The following is a 20107-nucleotide window of genomic DNA, read 5'->3' as shown; positions in this document are numbered from 1 at the left end:
AATGACTTGATATTGTTAGTGAAAGTGACCAAACCCAGCAGCATTTCCACAAGTATCCTCTTTAAGGGTCCTTTAGCCAGCGTGTAAGTTTTACATTTAGAACTGTACAACTTTTATTCAGCACCAGTATACCCCAAGAGTATTGAGGGTATCTGTTGTTTACACTTGATTCAAGTTTGTGGACATTACGGGTGTTTTCACTCCTGCACCGTTGAGTCTGTTTCAATTAAATCCTGGTTCGTTTTCTCCCTTAGTGTAGTTTGTTTGTGCAGATGTTAATGTGGTAATTACACTCGGGTGTGGATCAAAACAAGACGCTTTGGAGAAGGTAGTATGAGTCCAGTTCCAGATAAACTCCAGTGGGGTTTGTTTTTGGCATAAATGTGATCCAACTTTGATCCGATCCAACTACTGTGTGTATGCTGAAAGTTGGAGCTAAACGCCTTCCTGTAGCCAGCTATGTGGTGCATTCTGCACAAACATGCACAAACTACACAAACTATAGCAACTACCTGTAAAATTAACCAGCAGCTCACTTGGTATGTTGCCTTATTGACAATTTGGTCAAAGGACTACATTTTTTATCTCCTTCTGTATTTATTTAGTTCACGTGATTTGTAGTGATGCTTTTGGATTTGCTTGAATTTTCTCTGTGTGAAAAGAAACAAAATCACAAACTCCATACCAGAGTAAACAAACCGTAGGCATAAAAACACCTTAAATACCTGTAAATGGTTTAACACTGTTTCCGCAATTGGTTGTTACAGCATTTATCACAATAAAATCAATTGTCCCTCATCATGTTAGCTATGTTTCTGAGGAGAATTTCTTTGAAGCAGGGCCAACAGAGTGGTGTGGCCAATATCTGATCTGAGATGCGTGCCTTTTTGGTCAGTGCCTCCATCACTGACCAAAAAGACAAAACTCCCGTAGGCACCTCAACACAAATGAGTATATATGCATGATATAAAGCAACACAATACCACACAAATAATAAAGCACAAAAGTGCTTTAAATATGCAGAAACACACACACACACACACACACAAATTAATATATTTTTAACTTTTTTTTCTTTACACTTTTGTTCTTTATTATGTATTATAACCTCACAAAAATACATGACTAGCTGATGTAAAAAATATATATATAAATAAAAAATAGTTTACCGCAAATGTGCACAAACAACTACTGATGACATAATCATCAAAGGGCACTGCTGTCGAATAAACACACAGGCAAACAAACACAGAAAGCTTAAGACCTACCAGGCTCCCGAGTTTAGACGATGAAGAGTTGTTTCTGTGTTTGAGCAGACCACATCCCTCCATGCCGGGGGCTTCTCTATGGTTTCCATGGATACGAGGACCACCAGCCCCCTCGGACGAGGAGCGCAGACGTCTTTCCATCCGCATCACCTCGTGGTAGGGGCTGGCACTGCTGCACAGAGAGGCTGGAGGAAAGAATGAAACAAAGAGAATTACACAGTCAGACAGATGGAGAGAAATAATGAATCCAGGTGAAATTGTTATAACAGTGATTCCACAAGCATAGATGTAATCATGTTTTATTGTATTCCTAATGGAGTCAGCCCTATTTCCTGTTAGAAAAGGGCTTTTGTTTCATGAAACTAAATCACAATGTTTTTCTATATTCAGCATTTTAAACGACATTCAATCTTCCATTTACGAAGCTTTTCAGCAATATTGCTTTCGGTCAAATGCTATTTATTGTTTTTTAATAATCAGGTTTTGTCTGAGTTCCAACACCAAGATTGCTGTGTAATAATAAAAGTAGACAATGAATGCGAAATTTCAGGGGAAATACTCCTCAGACAGATAAATGAAAGATTGTTATAATTGCTCTATTTTGATCTCCTAGAAGATTGAAGTGAAAACAGAGAGACAATACCACATCCTGTCAGTAAGCAAGAGGAGACACACACGCACAAAAACAAGACTTTGTATGAGCCATTTTGTCTTCCTTCTTTCTTGCTACACACTGTTACCTGAACCTTTACACGCGCAAACAACAGGTATGCAAGTCGGTAGTCTTCATGCAAGCACTAAGCAGACATGAGAACACTGAAGAAGTGCCATGATTGCATCTGTAACTACACATGGAGTTACAACACATTGGGACCCTTATTGTAGACTGTTCAAATGTTTGCACAAAAAATTCCTTTTTTGTAGAGTCAACAGATGAGCTTATCTGTCTCAGTGATAGTCTGTCTGTAGTTCTCACTGCCTGGAAGCCAGAAACTCAAAGTGTAAATCAATATTCAGCTATTTTCCTTCAGGAGGGATTGCAACATGCTGTGTGTGTCTGTGTGTTGCTAAAATAGGCCATTAATACCATGTTACGTGTTTGCTTGCAGACAGTCCTTCAATCAAGCCATGTTTCGACTGCACAACAGCATGCCTTGAACAGTTGCAATAATCAAGGTTACAGTCCTTCTAGAGTTTCTAACAGAAGAAAAAAAAGGCAAATTGGGAGCATCATCAAAGTGTATCAATGCCCACATTTTATACAGGAAACGTGAATGGCGTTGATGTTTTGAACATGACTAAACCTTGGTGGATCATCAAGTTTCTTATCAGTCTCTTCAGTTTCAACTGTGAAGGTAACAAAACAACAATTTAGCGCTACAGTGGTTAACATATTTGTCTCACAAGTGAAAGATCCTCAGTTCGAGACCGTGAGGAAACACAAATCCAGTCAGGAGGCGACATAATGCCAGTACTAAGCCCGGATAAAAGAGAGGACTGCATCAGAAATGGCATCTGGCATAAAATTGTGTGAACCAAATCAAACGAGTGGATCCATCTGCTGTGGCGAAGAAAATAAGGGAGCAGCCAAAAGTGCCTGTACTGCCGGTATGCAACTGACCTCTGATTCCTCATCAAACAGTTTAGACAGTCCTCCCAGTGAAACCCTGGACTTCATGTTTGAATGATTCAAATCTTCTTCTTCTATCGGCTGGTGCCTTTAGGGCTCGCCACAGCAGATTGTCTGCTTTCATCTCACTCGATCTCTAACATCCTCTTCTGTCGCTTCTGTGGTCTTTCTCTTGTCCTTCTGCCTGGGAGCTCCATATTCAACATCCTGTGTCCAGTATATCCACTATACTTCCTCTGCACATGTCCCAACCGTCTAAACCTTGCCTCTCTAACTTTATCTCTAAACCACTCAACCTGAGCTGTTCCTCATTTCTTTTCCATTCCGGTCAGTCCTAACAAAAATCTTAGCATCTTCAACTCGGCCTCTTGTCTTTGTTGTAAGTGCCAAACCATACATCATAGCAGGTCTCAGTACCATCTTGTAAACCTTTCTTTTCACTCTTGCAGCTTCCTTCTGTCACAAATCACCCCGATAGTCGTCTCCACCCACTCAACCCTTTCTTCTTCACCTCTCTTGAGCACTCTCAGCTGCTTCGGATGGTTAAACACGGGAATGTAAAGTCATCTACCTTCCCTATCTCCAAGTGTATCAGTATACCAACACACTTCTCTATTCCTGAGACATGCTCTCACTTTTCAAGACCGTGTTAAACAATCTGGCTAAAATGTCTGCTGCCCTCTCTCCTAAGCATCTCCATACCTCCACAGGTATTCCTGTGTAAGAAACACAACAGATTCATGTTTTTAGTAACTAAAGACAGGCAAGTAATTGTCAGAAATCCTAATAATGGGCTGAAGGTTTGAGCAGAATCGTTTTGTAGAATTTCTTTGTTGTTACCAGAGAAAGTCTGGCAAGAAGAAAGTGCGCATTGTGTTGCAGCAGCTGGAGGTGAATTAAGAATAACATTAACAAATCAGCTTTATTTAAGAAAAACACTTTCAATGTGACACTTACTGTTTCAGTCAGTCCACAGCTGCCACTAATTTAATATACTGAAAGGATTTTTCCAGATTAACTGCCTGAGCTGCTGCAAGAAGGACTGACAGCCACACGAGTTTCAAATCTGATTTGAAATTCATGTTGCCGATTTCCAGCCCTAATTCGTTTATTGTCTGGAAACATTCTCACTCCCAACTTTGAATTAGCAAACAATTTGGAAGCAAACAATGCAAAGGCATTATGCTCCGTATGTCAATACAAATCATCTTGTAGTCTGCAATCATCAAGTGGGAACAAGCTGTGAGACATGAGAATAATATCATTTTAAATCTCGATTATGCCAATTTACAGCACCTCCACTTATCAGCTTCCTGGGAGAATCTCTTTGATAGGCTTGATAATGAACTCTCAAGATTTTTATTGGCATTCTAATTCACACTTGTACAATCACGCATAAGGAAGTAATAAAACCAAACAACACTGAAGTAGCAGGAGCATAGCATCACTTTAACTTCATAATAAATGTTTACTGTCAAACTCATTTCAGCAGAGATGAATGTGGATCTTTTTTGATGAAAACGTAACAGTGACTATATTAACAGCAATTTGTTCAGATCATACTTACAAATGAATATCTCCAATAATGCAATAATACTGTTGCCATAAATTTTTTCATGGAAAAACAACAATTTAGAATCCGACAATGATTCATGTTCAATATGTTTGCATCAGTATGTGATGCAGGCCCACGACATGTTTGAGGACAGTGAGACAGTGATGAGGTGTATGTTAGGAGTGACAGATGAGTTCAAGGTGGGGGAAGGATTACATCAGGGATTGGGACTGATGAGCCCTTTCTTGTTTGTAGTAGTAGCGCAGAATTCTCTATCGACTATAATGTTTGATGACATTGCGATCGCCCCTGAGAGTAAGTAGCAGGTGGAAGAGAAACAGGAGAGGTGGAGGTATGCTCTGGAAAGGAGGAATGAAAGTTGGAATACACGTCTGTGAACGAGAAGGAGACAGGTGTAACAGTGAGCAGAAGGGGTGAAGTCAGATGAGTTTAAGTACTTTCGCCTGTCTCATGCAAATTGAAGCAACAAATGGTGCATAACAGAGGTGACGAAAAGAGTGCAGCCAGGGTGGAGTTGGCGGAGAAAAGTGTTAGGGGTGATTTGTGATAGAGAATAACATCAAGAGTCAAAGGTACGGGCTACAAGATGATAATAAGACCTGCTATGATGTATGCTATATTGCCATAAGTATTTATTCACCCACCTAAATAACTAAATTCGGGTGTTTCAATAACTTTTATAGTCACAGGTAGTGCTGGGCGATATGGAAAAAATATTTATCACGATATGAATTATTTTATATCATGATAACGATATATATCACAATATACCACCTGACCTGTGGTCATCTGGAAAGTACGCAGTCTGTAAACAGCAAGTGCCGAGGGTGCAGTGTTTGTTTTGAGTTACCGAAAAGTATGTCACAAATCCGGGTGCACGTATAGCAGCACCAGGTCGCAAACCACAAGATGGAGTTTCTTTGCAAAAAATATCTTTTTTTATACTTTATTTTCTCTTGCATAAAGTTAAGAGCATGTATAGTGAGAAGACAACACTAATATATTTGCCACAGGCTATTTAACCTTTTAAGACCTACCATAGAACCAAGTCCGCCAGAGCTTATCTTTATGTTTTTACATGCTGTAGTGCCATTTGTGGGAGCATTTAAAGTTTCCATACATCAATACAACCGTTATAGCCCAAATTTTAATAATATGTATGCATTAAGTCCATAGTAACTACATAAATTACAAAAAATTGTAGTGCAATAAACTACAAAAAAATTGAAAATCGTTTTTGTTTTTTTTTTACATATATTTCTAGTTAGAAAAATTTAAGAGGTGTATCCCTCAAAACTGTAAATACAAAAAAGTTGCACAAAATAGTTTCCAACCACGAGAAAAATGAAAATAAATATTATAATGCATCAAAATAAACTATTTCCAACAGTGTAATTTGAGTTCTAAGCATCTCAGAAACGATACAGAAAAGCATAAAGTCAAACATGACTTTTAAAAACACCAACATAGGCTTATAAGGCCCTTTCGCGAAAATGACGTCACTTCCGGTTTCGGGCAGGTAATGGCGGACATTCGATAGTTCGCGCTGACGTCTATGCCAACGTAGGAAGTGTTATGACCATCGGCAAAGCATGTTTCTGGAATATTATGTTTTTGTTGCTGCAAGTCTGAAATATTACCTTTTTGTTGCTGCAAGTTTGGAATATTATGTTTTTGTTGCTGCAAGTGCTTCTTATGCAATTTTTGCAAAGCTATATGTGGAAGGAAACCATGACCTAGGGCAAGCTAATGGCATTAGATGTAAGTACAACTCCTCCGGTTTCACATGCAAAAAAAATTATTGCGCTACCATACGTGGTTCCAGTTCTACAGGGATTTAAAAATAGTTAGGTAAAACGGAGTGTGCCTGCTCCGACCGATTGTAAAGGGTTAATTATATATTTTATGTAATAATTTATAAAATTTGGGTTAGAAACGATAGAAACGATAGAAGACAAATGGCACGATAGACACTTTTCTATCGTCCACACGATATATATCGTCATATCGCCCAGCACTAGTCACAGGTGTACAAATCAAGCACCTAACCATACACACTGCTTCTGAAAACCTTTGTGAAAGAATGGGTCGCTCTCAGGAGCTCGGTGAATTCCAGTCTGTGCAACAACTCCGGTATTCGACAGTCAACTATTAGTGGTATTATAACAAAGTGGAAGTGATTGGGAACGACAGAAACCCAGCCACAAAGTGGTAGGCGACATAAAATCACAGAGTGGGGTGAGTGAATGCTGAGGTGCGTAGTGCGCAGAGTCAATTGCTACAAACTTAATGTGACCTTAAGATTAGCTCAAGAACAGCATGTAGAAAGCTTCATGAAATGAGTGTCATATCATGATATCAATTATATCAATCAATACAGCAATTCCAAACAAGACAAGCCCAGGCATATCTGAGAGCAAGAGCCATGTGTCAGCTTCTCATGATGATGATTTAGTACCAAATGTGTTTCACCACTTGAGGCAAAAACACACCATCAGAATCCACACGACGTGGAGATACTAGCAACTGGTCATGTGCAACCAATAGTAAACAAATGACTCCCCCAAGCATGGCTCGGTGTGATAGGACGAGCAAACAGTGGAATGAAATTACTGATTCGGTTACATAGCAGAAAAGCATTCAACTTATACTGTGTCACCACTATTGCACTGTAATGCTGCTTCTGCTGGCACCTTGTGGCAACAGATTCACACTTTCAATTAGATAGTCTGTCATCACTGACAGTAACTCGCTGGAAAAGGAGGTTTGCAGTAATAAATGCTGCTCTCTGTCGCTGCAATTACAGATAAAATGTTGTTCAGTAGTTTTTTTCTCTATATCTTCTAAACTGTCATCAAAATCATGATCGTAAGTTCCCTTAAAATATCGTGATATTATTTTGAGCCTTTTATTGCCAAACCCTACACTGGTGTTTTTGGAAATGCCTTATCTGTTCAAGTCAGTACAGTGAATCTGTGTGTTTAAGTCAAGTGTGGAAAGAAGTACAAGACAATAAAAGTGTCAGAGTGAACAAAGTGTATGTGTGAAGTTAAAGGCTTAGTTTCCAGCAAACGTAATGTGTACATTTTTTTCTTGGTGTGTGTTTCTTACACAAGGGATCAACCCAGCTCTATGACTCACACTGACCACATATGCTGTATATATTTGTATGCCTGTGGCTTTGGCATTGCATGTAAACCTATGATTTACCTGCAAGCATTTGCTTGAATTTCATACCTGTGTGTGGTTTCCTCAAGTGAGAGGGTCTGGGTTCGTGGCAGCCGCAGAAGCTTCCTCTTTCTTGAAAAGATCGCGTGGTTCTTGCCCTCCTCTCTGACTGCTCAGGGTTAGAGTGGCAGCCCTCACTGCGTACGACGCACGCCTCGCTCTCACTTGTGGTCTCTGTGTGGTAACCTGTCTTCCTCTCTAGGTCCAAGTCCTCCCTCTTCTCTGCTGACAACTCTTTCCTCGCTTCCTTCCTTTCCTCCTCCCTCTCCTTCCTCTCCTCCAGTGACTGTTCCTGCAGAGGTAGGCAGGGTACGGCCGTCTCAGGCTCCGAGACGGAAACGGCAGTCTCATAGTCCGTGTTGTTGGCTGTGCTGGTGTCCGGGAGTAAGGGTTTTTCAGTGCTTGATTGGGCAGGAGTGAAGAAAACCTGAGGAGAAGGCATTTTATTTAGTATGTGCAAAGTTCAAATTTCTCACTGGCAAGATAATGAAGCAAAAAGCTAACAGTTTACATAGAGAAGATCGCCCTTCAGCTAGCATTTAAAAGGTTGATGTTTGTGTTCTCATGCACCAAAGTGCACATGTTTAGACAGCAAAATAATGCAGTCTTTACTACTCTAAAGCCATAAAGGAAAGTGAATGGTTTCATTTTTTGAAGTTCCCTCAGCTGGCAGTAAAACAGAATAATATCTCTGAATAAATGCTTTGAAGGAGGAAAAGTTGTGAGCGTAAAGGTGTGAAATGCGAAGGGCAGAATTCAGACATGCACTAGTCTTCTTTTTCATGCCTAAGCTCTTTCAATAAAAGGATTTTTTATGCCCGGTGCTCAACTTTTATTCCATATTTCACACACTCCAAACAGTGGTCACAAATACTCGTCCTTTGTGCTTGTTCTTGTTTTTGCATTTAACGGCAACTGCAGCTGTATTCTGAATTCCTGAAGCCCTAACATTTTTTGATCTTTATAAGTCTATTTGGTTACATGCAGACCGATTACTTAGTATTTAAACGTGGTGCGTTTTTATCATAAAAGCTGTTATTTGTTATTAAACTCATTGTAAGTCTATACTGGTTAACCCCATTTGATTTTAAACCTTCTTTAACAAAACAAACATGATACCTGGGAGGTAGAGACAGCCACGCTGAACTTTTCTGGAACAGGTGGATGATCGGGTTGAGCAGCTTCCGCATCCACCCCTGGCGTAGAGGACGGTTCTGGTGCTGAACCCGATCCGGGGCTCGGAGCTGGCAGCGCATCTACTTCAGATACAGAGTCTTCAGTGATTGGAATGAACTCGGAAGGAGTGATCGCTGTGGTTCGATCCTCTGATATCATAGGGGACTGGAGTGAGCTCTCACCACCAGCACCAAGTTCACCAGGCCAGGATCCTGGGGTGAGCCCTCCTGCCCCTGGAGTGATGGTAGCGGTGGTGCTGGGAGGCTCCAGCTTCACTTCAGGGGGCCTGTGATGATCAGATGTCCGGGAGAAGCGTTGGTGAGCTGAGAAAGACTTCGGAAGCAGCTGTTTCTTCTGGCGTGATGACCGTTTGTTGTTGTTACTGCCGCCACTGTAGTCATCGAGGATCCCGGAGTCATCGCCCTCGTTGGTTCCCGAGCTGCTGATGCAGTTGATGAACACGTTTCGATTGGTCGTAGAGGATGATGATGAAGCCTTGTCAAAGTCCTCAGTCTGAGAGCGTGTGATTTTCTTTTGCTTGTGGCTGCCAAATCCAAATGAGTGGCGTGACTTGGGCCGTCCGCCGCCATCGCTGAACCCCGTTGACACCGACGTGCTTATTGCCTGCTGATTATTTCCGTTGGCATCGGTGCCCTGTGTCAGCGGCGGTGTGAGGTTGAGGTTGATAGGCTGGACACGTGGATCGCTGTTCCGTTTACTTGCGAAGCTGAGAGACGGCGTGCGGAACAGGCTCCGCCGTTTCCCGGTGCTGCCAGAGCTGGAGTTGGTGCTGGAAGGCGAGGAGGTGTGGACACCATTTCCCACTCCGCCTGAAGATGGAGAGGAGGGAAGGGACTCCTGCCTCTTGCTGCTGCTGCGGCGGAAGATTGGCAGGCGGGAAACAAGAGTTGATCGCCGTGAGCCTGATTCACCCATTTAAAAGCTGAGGCAGTGGGCCACTCTGAGAGAACAAGCAGACAGAAACATTTAATAAATAAACCGTTCATCAACTCCTGAATACTGCATGGCATACACCACTTCTTCTCTGGTGCCAAACCCTTATGTGGCAGCTAAGAAGTCCGGTCCATTAACCCTTGAAGCACAATTTTATTTTTCAAAAATGGAGTTTAAGTGCACAAACTGCTCACATTTCCCACTCTTAAAGTTCCTGCTGCATCTTTACCCATTCCGATATGGAAAAAGTGTCATACTTAAGAGATTTTTCCCAAATCGGGCATGTGAAATGATTCCTTAAAGCAAAACAGTGTTGTTTACACCATTTCTCCTAGTGTCTATGTGTGAACTTTCTCTAATGGAAAAATTTAATCAAACACCTGCCTCAAAAGAGGCAAAAACAGAATCTCATTTCACATTTATTCCATACAAATAAAGTGGTTGTCAAGTCTGAATACACCCAGCATACTGAAGGGGCTTAGCTGAAGTGTACTTCTGTTTATTGTACATCAGTACATGTGAACAAAGACGGATCTAACACTCTCACAAAGGTGTGAGATCTCACAGAATGAGAGGCAGTATTTTTCATTCGGTAAAGCAGGTATTCTGGCTGTAAAAGGCCTTTTTGTCTGTCATCAGCCTGTCAGATAACATTCAGCGCTAGCAGCAGTCGATGTTCATCTGTTGAGCCACATCAATTCGGGGCTTGCTAAATGTCTGAAGACAGGAGGGATGAAGGGTGACTTTAAAATAGTTCAATTATTTTTTTATAATGAGAATTTCTTTGTTTCTCTCTAGCACAAAAGTGGATTAAACTAACAAGAAAACCAAAAAATAACATCTGTTTTGGCATCAGCTACTGGACAAATTGCTTTTTAAAAACATCAATACTAGCCGAGAACTTCACTTTTAGCGCATCCCTACTTTAAGGTCATCTGGCGTGTCTCACAAAAAAGCTGCTGCTCTGATACATCTCATATTTCATAAGATCAAACAGTAAAAAAGGCTCTTTATTGCCCCAAAACGTCATTTTCACTTGGAAGTGCATGTAAAGAAAGTCTTTATGTGACTATTATTAGATCTGCTATGAGACCTGGAGGGTTGATTTCTGTTTAACATGTCACACATTACAATTAACATTTACTTGACAACTAAATTGTGCAGACAGACCTAACCCAAGGGGAGAGCCAGACAAACACAGAATGGAAGGAAGTGAAGAAGAGAGAGTTACAAAATATCCTAAGCGCTCTTTAAGGGTTTTTTTTGTATGGATGTACTAGAAAAAGATCAAATCTTAGCACAGTTATTTACAGGTACAGTAAGTTCATTTTTTAAGGTCATTTGATAGAAAAAAGAATGTTGTACTCATAAATATACACTTTCCCTCTAATAAACAATTTGATTACGTTCCCACATTATACGAGACTTTATCCACTAAGTATCTGAGTCCAACAATGCTAGATCAACTTTAAAAAATGTTTCATTAACAGAGACTAACAGCAGCTAACAGATGCTAACAGCAGCTAACAGGGGCTAACAGAAGCTAACAGAGGTTTTTCTGCGCTTACCAACAGAAAAGTTCAGCGTATCCTCAAAGCTCACCTCGGTATCACAGAAGCAAGCTTCACTTAATTGTTTATCCTACATTGACCACCATAGCTAGGATTATGCACCTGAATTAGGAGGGGTAAGGAAATGACGTCCAGTATCACCTTCAGCCATACGCAATATGGTTGAAATGACCTGTGGCTCTTTAGTGGTTCACTGTGTGTTCCCCTGGTCTTTCTCCTCTCACTATTAAATAAAGGAAAAAAAATGCCCCTAAAAGAATTCAGTAATGGATTTATAGATTTTACACGCTGAACCTCTAAATGTTTGCAGTGGTGCAGATTATCCATACATTATAAACTACTATGTAGCTTTCACAAGCACTAATAAATCAACCACTGACTGAAAGCACAACATGGAAAAGAACAAAATAGGAAAGACCAGAATTTTGGAAAAAAAATATAACAGCACCAGCACAACTCATGGCCAACCATAACTTCCTGGCCTATAGCTCACCCTCTCACCTGCACTGGCTGTTGAGAATACAAAATTAGAGCGTCAGCCTACAACAATGTTCCTCACATGATCTTACAAAGAGAGTCTCTGAGTAAACACAATGCCCCACTGCTAGTAGGAACTGACTAAAGTTCCCCTTTTTGAGTCATAAAGGAAGGCTTTCATTTGAGCAAATACTCCTGTCATTGTTTTTTTGCACTCAGTAAGCGTAACAGTGACTATGCAGTCCCTGTACTATTGAAGAGCCGACCTCTCTAAGAGCTCCTGAAGTGTTTTGTTTTCAATCTCTGCCTAATAAGCTTACATTAACACTCTCCACTCTGAAGTGGCGTATTATTAGTGTCACCTACCTGAAAGTAAATGTTCTCATATTCTAAATGTGATGCAAATTTTAAATTACAATTTAACTCAATGCAATGTATAAAACGGAAAAGGAAGAGAGAGAGGAAGTCAATAAATAGTACTGCCAAACAACGGCGTTAATATCACACGCAAAACAACTCATCATACACGTATTTGGCTAGGGTCTGTCCTCGATCACATCTAGCTGTTTGTGCAAGTCAAGACAGAGCGGTCACCAGCCGTATCAAACACTTCCTTTTCAGATTAGCCAACAGTTTAGTAGCTTTAGATTTTCAATCCACCACACAGCCATTTGACCTGGTCATAGTACTCTGGGCTAACCGATTAAGACAACCAATTAGACAGATTAAATCAGATTGAGAACGCCTCTCTCATTTGACAATAAGGGCAAACAACCTGTTGTCAGACTTTACAGGGGCTAAAATGTCAAATATACACTCACTCAATACTACCTTTGGAAGCATTGTTTTATTATAATCATGCTGTCATCTATAATCTAACACAAAATTACATTATAGGCTCAAAAGAGCTAACAGACACTCAGGCATTTGCCTGACCTCATCACTGCTCAGTAACTGCTCATGAAGCGAGGCTACCTACAAAAAAGGAAGCAAAACTTCACCTAATCTGAGTTCCCCTTTGCTTTGCAATTAGTCTCAGAGCTGCTGAGCTGAATGCAAAGTGTTCGTTTTGCTGTGAGCTGGCGTTGCTTCTATATAACTGTCCGCTTAGGTGTTCACTTAAATCAAGAATTACTTGAATTGGAGAAGAAAGATTTCAAAGCACATTTCTAGATCTCCAGCTCTAGTTTTCCCAAATTAAACACATGCTAGGTTACGTTTTCTGTCATTGTGGCCTTCACTCCATATAACAATAGTCATATATTAATATCACAATCCTCAAATAAACCGAAACAGAATGAAGAATTTTATTCATGCAGCGCTCTACGGTTTTTGACATCTTATCGACACACCCTACAACAATAGTTAACAATCAGCAGACAATGCCACAAAGACACCCTCCCATCTCAGAGTAATTTTACACTGATACTGTACATGATCATCGGTTTGAAATAATAGGTGTGTATAGGGTGTGAAAAATGGGTGTTTCCTATAAAACTGGTTCTGGGTGCGATAATTTTCAAAACCATAACCACATGTTAGAGTTAATGCAAACCATACTCTTCTATTACATGTAATGGAAGATTGAAGAGAAGGAGTGCTATTTGAAAAGCGTGTGTTTTAATAGGAGTAAGCTGGCTGCAATGCTGCTGTAGACAGTGTTATCAAAGAAAAACATTCCCATATTTTTAAGCAAATACCTCCATGCTGAAAAACATAAATACTACTGGATTTGAACTGCAAGCTATAGTGCTGCATTACAAATAATCTAGTGATACATCCAAGGTTATAACTAGTCTTTTATCAGTCTATCTCATCTAGCTTCTTCTGACTGTCTGTATTGATAATATTTAATAAACGCACACACCCCACAAGCCAGGGCATGTGGAGAAAACGAAAAACAATCTTAAGCAATAGGATGCCAATTTAACCATGAATGGAACTGAGAACTGTAATCCATCACCATTGCTAGAGTGAATGGACAATAAGTAAAGTGCAGCCTGCAAACATATCCTAACATAAACTAAGCAACTTGTTATATAAACGTCAGCCTGATATTTGGACAGTGTATGTTTAAATAGGGAAGACTTGTGAGCGTATCGTGGATAGAATGCAAACTCAAATAAGCATGTGGATGGTTCTTAAAAGCAACTACGTTTTTTTTTATCACAGAAAAGTAACATTAAAGAGAAACAGGATACATATAGGAAACTTGAAGGATTAATGAAGCATAGAAGTAATATGTGAGCAAACAGATCGACAGAATGAACAGCGACAGAATGATGTTAAAACTGTGTCACTCACAAGCAACTTATAACACTTTAATAACCCTGTAATATCCAGCAGTTCAGCCATGATGAACACACTTACACTCTATTACATACATTTTTATAGGAGTGTGATACACTGCACCGGGATCACTGGAGCCATGATCACAAAATACTGTTGTAAACAGTGCTGCACATCATGCCAAAATAAGCATTTTTCCATCTGCCAACACAGACCATCGCTGTGTGCCAACCACGCACAATAATAAGGCTTCTATTAACGTGAAGCAGCGATGTTAGATAACCCTGAGGCCACAGGAGGCATTTCACAACTGCTTTCATGAGCTCCAGCAATGAATGCTGTGGTCCTTTAAGCTTCTGCTGAATTACATGCTTCTTAGATCTGATGATGATGTGGGGCTCAAAATCACAACAATGAATGGGCCTCGGCGTCTGTAGTTACAGTTTAACTTGCACTTCTCACAACTGGTCAGAGGACCCTGCTCATTTATTATTCAGCCTGCAGCTGCTTATGATTGTAAATTATTTGCATTAGATAAGAATTGTGGATGTAAATGAGTGCAGCCAGCAGGTCCTCAGCGGGGCGCCGACAACTGTCAAACCGAAAACGTCAACAACGCTCTGAAGCCTTGTGAAGCCTTAAATCCCGACTAGCTAACCGAGACCGGGAGACTGAAGTGCTGGCGCTAATCGCCACCACGACGCTGAATCGGTAAAGCAGTGTGAATCGCTTTCTCTACTCCGCAATGGTCAGCGGTGTCCGGAGGAAATACAGCGGCAGGCTCCGTCCGGTGATTCCGGTCAGGCTGGCTAGCAGGTAGCGGACAAACACACAAATGTGCGTATTTTACCTTCAGAGGAATCCCGGAGTCTCCACCGAGGCCCCCCCCGGCGCACAAACAGATGGATATACCTTCGCTTTGTGCTCATACGAGTTATTATAACCTACATGAATGAGAATATCTGGGATAGGTAGCACCTTGTGTTGCACTGACGCCAATATGACACCTCAGTGACGTGGATTCGCCCTTTCCTCGTTCGTCTCTTCCGCGTTGCAACGACGGGCAGCGAGCGTGGACAACGTGACGTCCGTACTCCTCCCCCTCCTCCTCCAATACCCTCACAGACCAGCATCCTCCTGCAGGTGGGTGATTGGACGATTCAGTCTTTCTTTGGCGAATTCAACCACAAAAAAGAGAAAAGAATCCTGATGCGTGCCCTTATAGTCAGAAACCACTAAATACCGGGATTGCAGGATGCTGTTTTGGTTTCCTAAATGACTACTTGTTATTTTTTGTGTGCTAAAATGTGAAGACTATGTTTTGTTTTTTTAATTTTATTATTGCTAACACATGGGAATTGGAGTATCACTGCACAGATAAGACAAAAGAAAAGACTAAAAAAAAGAGAAATGCACGACGTTTACAAAATAAAGCATTTCAAAATGAGGGTAAAGGCCACTAAAACAATATTTTCAGTGTATCTTTGGATACAGCCCTGCTTGAAAATTCAGAAGTGAAACTGTTAGATACTGGAGAATGAGCTGATCAATTGTTATTATCAGGGGTGGGCCAAAGTGTGCAGGTTATCAAAAGGATTCACACATGCTGGCTCTGACACATACCTTGCTAGTACTGGGTTACACTCTCTCTTTTTTTAACCTTCTGAGCTTCTTTAATTTCTTGTGGTGTAGCTTCAACAAGGTGCTGGAAACATTCCTTGAGAGATTTTGGTCCATACTGACATGACAGCAGCGCACAGTTGCTGCAGATCTGTCGGCTGCACACGTATGATGTTAATCTCCCGTTCCACCACATTCCAAAGGCGCTCTGTTGGACTGAGATCTGGAGACTGGAGGCCATTCGAGTACAGCTACTTCATTTTCACGTTCAAGAAACCAGTTTCATCTAAGTTTGTGTCAAAGCTCAAATGTACACATCAGAAAATGGTTAAAATGTGGCCATAAAGACGTAAATATTGTCAGCAATAACACTAAGACTGTGGTGTCTAAGCGATGTTTAGCTGATACTAAGGGCCCAAAGTGGACCAAAAAACCCCAACACAACGAGCATGATGGATCCATAGTTTCAAGTTGTGTCATATTCTGGCCCTACTATCCAAATGCTGTGGTTCAGTCTCAAATGTTCATTGCAATGCATACTATATCTAGACTACAATCATGCTGCAAACAAGATTTTATGTTAAAGTATGAAGACTTAACTGTAACAGGGTTTGTGATGATGCTGAAGAACATTTTAAGTCTGGTAACTGGGACAGTGTTAGATTCATTCAGCAGTTGTAATATGCACAAAAGTAACCACACAGCTGTATAAATACATAAACAAGACCACAAGAAAAACTGCTTTTAAAAACACTACCTTTATTTCATGAAATCCCCACACAGGAAATTGAAGTGTAGCCTTTACATGAATCAGAGCAAAGTATATCGACAAATCTTTAACATGGTACACACAGAAATCCACCATTTACACACCACATAGTTCTCTAAAGAAATGCACTGTCACCGATATACAGGTTAGAAAATCTCAGTGTTGCACTTACAAAAGAAAGTTTCAACATTTACTTTGCATCAAGCTAAAGCCCAATTTTTTAAAACCACAAAAGTAACCTAGAAAATGTTAGCAGTGCAAATTGTTTTTAAACAGGCTTTTGTGTCTTCAGTGTTCTCTTCAGTTCTGCAGCCCATTCAGTAATAATATTGCACACCCATTATACACACACACCTGCAGAGCCAAACATTTGCTGACATGCTACAGATTTTTAAAGTGCTAGCTTGGAATTAGATTGAGAGCCAGCCTTCAAAAATATTTGGTTCTAACTTCGTAAGTAAAAAGAAGAAAACAAAATCTTATTTAGGATGCAGTTTAATTTAGAGTCAGCTGTGGTATTGCGGTTACAGGTCTTGTATCAGGATGCTATAAACTACATGAGTGTGCTGTGACCCTCAAGTGGAACAACTACATACTCAGGAAAAACTAAGAACCTGAAGACATTCAGTTTGTTCTGTGATTAAGAATACATTCTGTGATGGAAATAAAACATAAAAGCTGCACTGCCAATTCATAAATGCATAGAAGTGTTTTACAAAGATGTTGAGGACTCAAGTGAAACATGTAAGGGGGGGGGGGTGTTAAAAAAAATAAAACTTTGCACCATCAGAGAAATTAAATATTTCACCTTGAGACTAAACATTTCTATCCAGATCAAATTTCATGTTTTTAAGACCCAAAACAAGAATGTCTCCCAAAAAAGGCAACTGAACCAGGTAACATCTGCTTACAGTAATTTCCATTAAAAGTGATCTACAAGCAAAAACACCAACCGATTATATGAACATTTGTGTACTTTATTTCACCCAAAATAATATACTCTGGATTAATCTGTACATGGAACTAAAAAGCAAACAAGAAATCAGCTTATTAGGTGACATGAAAGAGAAGGCAGATACTGCACTGTTAGATGGACAGCTGTAAATCAAATCAAACTAGTTTCTGTAAGGAAAGGTACAGTAGTTAAGGTTTTCCAGGCCTGATGGACAGAGGTAGGTAGCATTGAGCCTCAATCGAGGCCAGAAACCTGAGAAAACGCACACACACCGATGACCCTAACCCTCCAGAAATCAAAATATATATACACATGTACAAGCAAACCCAGGTGCAACCACATACAGTATGCGTATATACAAAAAACAAATGTGTTTTCCTATTGAACAGTCTAGTGTGCTCTTTAAAAAAAAAAAAAAAAAAAAAGCCGATTCAATCAAAACCAATCAGCCACTCTGGCGTCTGATAGCAACACATGCTACACTTGCAAGGTTTTGACAGCATAGCTACTAAACAGTGCGATTTGTGATAGCACTTTTTGTAAGAACCTGAAGAGCTAGGTGGTTTTTTTTTTTTTTTTAAACTAAAGGCTGTGAGGCCACAAAGATGTGGGTTGCAATCAAGTCAGCACCAGAACCAAAAAAAGCTTTGGCTAATATGCTTTATTTCCACCAAAGCAGTGCCTAGTCTACAACTAGCTCCATGCCTTTGAGTTAGACAGCGCTGCTGGGTCCTAAAAGCTAGCCCCAAGTTTGGATCCATAATAAGTGGCTACAAAAGGCACTACTGCAAGAAAGTTAGGCATTCACAGATGTAGGCCGAAAAAAAGACTCCCAACTTTTATGTAATGCCATGCAACATTTGCATCAAACCTGTCAAAGCTTATGCTGGTTCTCAAAAGCACCAAAGTAGAACTGGCACTGCGTCAGTGGCGAAGAGCCATTTGTGACTTTGCAGCTGTCAAACAGACCTCAGTAAGTATCTGGTGTTCTGATACCTTGACAGTTTTATGGTGTTTAAAGTCAAATTGTGCTGTGCAACAGAAGTGAAAGCAAAAAAAAAAAAAACAAAAAAACAATAGGAAACAAAAAGTCTCAAATCACAGTAAATACTCCAGGGTTTATATCTGTTAGAGAAGGTAGCTGTGAGTGTACTGATAGCTGTATATCGGCAACGTTTACGCTAACTAAGTAGTGATCCAGCTGTGAAGACTAAAATTTATTGTGCAAGACTCATTTTATTGTGCAAAAACAGCTAAACATAAGTGTGAGGAGGAGTAGCGTTTGTGACAAAGAGTAAATAAGTCCTAATATCTATGAGGCCAGTGTCTGATCCAACTGTACCTACACTAAATCCTCACATCCAGTATTTAATGTCAACATTGCTAGAGAGAACTAATTCATCCCTTTCCTAAAAAACAAACAAACAAACAAACAAACAAACAAAAAAAAAAAAAAAAAAAAAAAAGGCACAAAGGCGCTAGCTTCAATTAGCTACAAGGCTCTCAGGTCCACTATCTACACCTATGCTGCTACCATAACATAAATGGTTACAGAAAACAAGCAAATACAAACCACCCACTAATTGAAACAAACACTATTTAAACCGAAACCTGAAAAAAGAAAAAAAAAAAAAAAGGAAAGTAAGATCGAAGGCGTTTAATGTTAAAAGACTCAGTTTGAGCAGTTCATCATAAAACCAGGTCCAATACAATTACCAGATCCAGAGACTTTGGTATATAGAGAAGACCTTTTACATCTATACCGACTACCGAAGACCTCTGTATGCGGACACTGATATTCAGCGTCATTATCTTAGTGTGGGTAATACATTATACATGCCAACACTGGAAAAAAGAAAAAAGAAGGGCTAGTCCCTGGCAGGGATCCCATTTCCACATTAGGACCAAGTGCCCTAATCACATCTGCCTGATTTGACCTTCAAAAATGGTCTGAATTGTATTCCATCACCCTGTCAATAAAACCTGCTCTTCCCAGAACACGCTAAAGATGAAATGCATTCCAGGCTTAATGCACTCCTTAGAAGGCCAGTCTCTTACTGGCTAGGAACTCTTCCAGCTGAACCTTGCCGCTGCCCATGAGACCAAAAGCCGGATACATTGTTCCCGAACAATCCACCTGCCTCTCGTAAAGGCACCTCATGGTGTCGGCGTCGTAAAAATACACTCGGCACGCATCATAATCTAGGCATACGCCCAAGCGCTGGGGCATAGGAAGCATGCGGTTGCCGGGGTCAGCTGACTGTGCGTTTGCTGTGGAAGAGCTGGACGATGAAGAAGCCTTCGGGATGATGAGTTTGCCCATGCCCAAGGTGACGAGGGTGAAGGGCTGGGAGAGCTCATAGCACGCATCTTCACTGCCGCTGTCGTGCCCGCTGTCGTGGTCATACCTGGTAAAAGGAAGGTAGCGGTAAAGATTTGTTTTGCACTTGGAAAGTTTATGCAGAAATTATTAGATGAACTTATGAATTTCAGGCAATTAATCTGGAGGAAACATCTAAGCATTGTCTGAACACTGCCTGGTCCAAATCAATTTGCATGCATCACATAATTACCATAGAAGTCAAATTTATTTG

At 40.5% G+C, this 20107-nt stretch overlaps 2 protein-coding genes across 7 annotated transcripts in view; both read right to left on the bottom strand.

Moving 5' to 3' along the window:
- The window catches only part of ccser1 (coiled-coil serine-rich protein 1), a 142493-nt gene extending 127212 nt beyond the window's left edge, over window positions 1–15281 (bottom strand). The window contains exons 1-4 of the mRNA XM_063489092.1: window positions 15020–15281; window positions 8822–9839; window positions 7712–8129; window positions 1269–1453 (exon numbers count right to left, since the gene is read on the bottom strand). Of these exons, the coding sequence (XP_063345162.1) occupies window positions 1269–1453; window positions 7712–8129; window positions 8822–9814 (1596 nt within the window). The 5' untranslated portion in view covers window positions 9815–9839; window positions 15020–15281. The remainder of the gene's footprint in view (window positions 1–1268; window positions 1454–7711; window positions 8130–8821; window positions 9840–15019) is intronic.
- A 1257-nt stretch (window positions 15282–16538) lies between these two features.
- The window catches only part of trim36 (tripartite motif containing 36), a 32138-nt gene continuing 28569 nt past the window's right edge, over window positions 16539–20107 (bottom strand). For all 6 annotated transcript variants that reach the window (XM_063489246.1, XM_063489243.1, XM_063489245.1 and 3 more), the window contains one exon: window positions 16539–19921. In XM_063489246.1, the coding sequence (XP_063345316.1) occupies window positions 19552–19921 (370 nt within the window). In that variant the 3' untranslated portion in view covers window positions 16539–19551. The remainder of the gene's footprint in view (window positions 19922–20107) is intronic.

This window comes from Pelmatolapia mariae, linkage group LG12, assembly GCF_036321145.2.
Source record: "Pelmatolapia mariae isolate MD_Pm_ZW linkage group LG12, Pm_UMD_F_2, whole genome shotgun sequence".
In the NCBI taxonomy this organism is placed as follows: Eukaryota; Metazoa; Chordata; class Actinopteri; order Cichliformes; family Cichlidae; genus Pelmatolapia; species Pelmatolapia mariae.
Note: the sequence above shows the minus strand (reverse complement) of the source record. Positions and strands in the feature narration are given on the sequence as shown.